Source organism: Gymnoscopelus braueri (genome assembly GCF_963280865.1).
Source record: "Gymnoscopelus braueri genome assembly, chromosome: 24".
Taxonomy (NCBI): domain Eukaryota; kingdom Metazoa; phylum Chordata; class Actinopteri; order Myctophiformes; family Myctophidae; genus Gymnoscopelus; species Gymnoscopelus braueri.
The window spans coordinates 1,117,064-1,120,298 of NC_137626.1; the positions used below are offsets into that span (position 1 = coordinate 1,117,064).

At 42.3% G+C, this 3,235-nt stretch overlaps 1 protein-coding gene across 2 annotated transcripts in view; it reads left to right on the forward strand.

Moving 5' to 3' along the window:
* The first annotated feature begins 1,418 nt into the window (after positions 1-1,418).
* The window catches only part of LOC308080954 (sorting nexin-9-like), a 48,418-nt gene continuing 46,601 nt past the window's right edge, over positions 1,419-3,235 (forward strand). For both annotated transcript variants that reach the window (XM_080423090.1, XM_080423091.1), the window contains exon 1: positions 1,419-1,729. In XM_080423090.1, coding sequence (XP_080279216.1) covers positions 1,715-1,729 — 15 coding nt within the window. In that variant the 5' untranslated portion in view covers positions 1,419-1,714. The remainder of the gene's footprint in view (positions 1,730-3,235) is intronic.

Genomic DNA, 3,235 nt, shown 5'->3' on the forward strand with positions numbered 1-3,235 from the left:
TTACTCACCCCATGGAGCCTTGAATTCATGGATATTTTTTTGTTTTTGTCGCATTCCTTCCTTTATTATTTGATTATAATAAATTTGTCCCCATTGATTCCGGTAGGAGACACAAATGCATTTGTGTCTCCTACCGGAATCAATGGGGACAAATTTATTAAAATCAAATTATTGGCTTAGGAATGTGACAAAAACTAAAAAATATCTATGAATTCAAGGCTCCAGGTGGTGAGGAATCAATAGAAAAAAAGTTATTTTGGGGGTGAACTACCCCTTTAAGTTTGAAATAATGTATAAAGTATATTAACTACTGTGTTGTTTCTGTGGGTTAACAACAACAAAACATGTGAAAATATGAAATAATAATAATTTACTGTTTCTGGTATAAAACTACCCCATGTCTCCCACTGGCTCCAGGAAGTGCGTCACGTCAGACATCATTTACACACAGGAAGCAGCGGTCACTGGATTCAACACAATAAAACATTAAGAAATGGTCTCGTAAATGAAATACAATACTTTTGTATTCATTTTATAATTTAACACCTCCTCCCAATGTTATAACTAAACAATGACTGAAATGTATTTTTTAATAAAAATAAATAAAAAAACGTATTAAAAGACAATCTTTGAAGCACATTTTCCCATCATTTTTGCATTAACATCAAAATCAGTGAAATGAGCAGATCTACAAGCTCTTACTACAAGCTTTTAAGATCTGCTAATTTCAGATCGGTTATTTTCACAGTTTTTTTGTCAGAGGATTACGAAGTATATTGACTTAGATAAAATATATAACTTATTGATGGACAACGCTGACGTTTTATTGTGAAGTGCATCCGGGTTGCTGTGGTAACGGTGAGTGAGTCACGTGACGCTCCAGAGTTCAGACCATAGAGTTATAAAACATCTAGAACGGACGGCCCCGCCCCCCCCGCCCCGCCCCCCCCCCCCGCCCCCACCCATTCATTTCATTGAAAGTTGCTCACAACAAGCGCACGAAGCACCCCGGAAGTACCTCTACTTCCCGACTCAGCTCCAATTTTGGAGCCAATGGAGCATGCGCACGAGTGTTTCAGACCATAAAGGCATGCGCAGTAGCGTTTTTAAACGCTGATGTGCTGCTATCCCAGATGTGACCACCAGGCGGCGGGGAGCTTCACTGTTCCACCGCAGCGCCCCGTGGGAAGCCTGGTTTCTATTGTGACTTAACCGGTGTGATCCGGTCTAGAGCCCGCCTACTGTATCCGGTCATAAAGCACGCGTACACACACATGTAAGAAACGTTTCCGTATCCGGTATACAGACACAGACCGGATCAGTGGCATCCAGAGCAACTTGATCCTGGTCGAGTTGGACCGTGTTTCTGTGGGCGGGGCTTGACGCTCCACAGTTCAGACTGTCAGAGAGCAGAGAGACTACAGGACAACTAAACTACTACCTTAAACACTTTATTACTGTAGTATCTATCTATCTACTGGTATCTACTGCTACAGTATCTACTAGCTTAACTCACTGACTGACTGACTGACCAGCTGTTTACCGGAGAGACTAGTTAACCATCAGAGACACAGAACAACACATTAACAAACAAACAACACGTTGTTTGTTTACTTTGCTGATGTAGACACACAGGGCGTGGGAGTGTCTCTCTCTCTCTGTGTGTGTGTGTGTGTGTGTGTGTGGAACTTATGTCAGAGCAACAACACAGACCATGGCGACCATGAAGGTAAGAAGCTCTTTATAATGTGAACGATTTATATTTATATGTGTGTGTAAATGTGTGTGTGTGTGTGTGTGTGTGTGTGTGTGTGTGTGTGTGTGTGTGTGTGTGTGTGTGTGTCTGTGTAAAAGTCTCTCTCTCTCTCTCTCTCTCTCTCTCTCTCTCTCTCTCTCTCTCTCTCTCTCTCTCTGTTTGAAAACTAGCATTGATATGAGAGACACAGAGAGAGAGACACAGAGAGAGAGAGACAGACAGACAGAGACAGCTAGCTATCTCCAGTACTTGTGTATTTAGTTTATATTGTGTGTAGTTGTGTGTTTCTTTATTTATATTGTGTGTATTTGTGTGTCTTTAGTTTATATTGTGTGTATTTGTGTGTCTTTAGTTTATATTGTGTGTATTTGTGTGTCTTTAGTTTATATTGTGTGTAGTTGTGTGTAGTTGTGTGTAGTTGTGTGTGCCTGTATGGGACCCCCTGCTCAATGAATAATGCTACATCTTAAAGGGATAGTTCACCCCAAAAAACGAGTTATTTTCTATGGATCACACCCCCTATGAAGCCTAACTCATGGAGATGTTGTGTTTTTGTCTCATTCCTGAGACAATCATTTGATGACCGGCAGAAAGATGCTAATGTCTGCAGTGGGAGACACTAAGTTGACACTTTGTGTCTCCCACACGGAAATACACCCGCTCATCAAATGTTGTCTTAGGAATGTGACGACAAAACAAATCTACATGAATTAAAGTCTCCATGGGGTGTGTGATCCATAGGGAAAAAAGTCATTTTGGGGTGAACTATCCCTTTAAGCCCACTCCACACCATCGATTTGCCATGCAACTCCTTGCAACATGCAACATGCAACATGCATCATGCATGTTGCATGTTGCATGTTGCATTGGTGCGGTTAAATTCAAGTTTTTTTGGGGTGAACTATCCCTTTAAGAAGTGATCGTTCCTAACAATACAATTCTGACCAAAACAGAAGGAAATGATACTAGACAGTTTGATAAGTCACATGACAGGATGTGTGTGTGTGTGTGTGTGTGTGTGTGTGTGTGTGTGTGTGTGTGTGTGTGTGTGTGTGAGTGAGTGTGATTGATGTACTTTATTTAGTAAGACATGAGAACAGTACATGACAGTACATGGAAGTACAAATTCACAATACAAGGTCTACTAAACTGGAACTCTCATTAAGCACACAGCTTGTTTAAGATGAGAACCCCATGCACACAAATCATGATGTGTGAGTGTGAGTGTGAGTGTGAGCGTGTGAGTGAGTGTGTGCACGTGCAGGCTTCCTATAGGTCAAAGATGTAAAAATCCCGGAGAACCAGATTTTTCCTCTTGGCCTCAGCGCGCACACGCACGCACGCACGCACGCACGCACGCACGCACGCACGCACGCACGCGCGCACACACACACACACACACACACACACACACACACACACACACACACACACACACACACACACACACACACACACACACACACACACACACACACA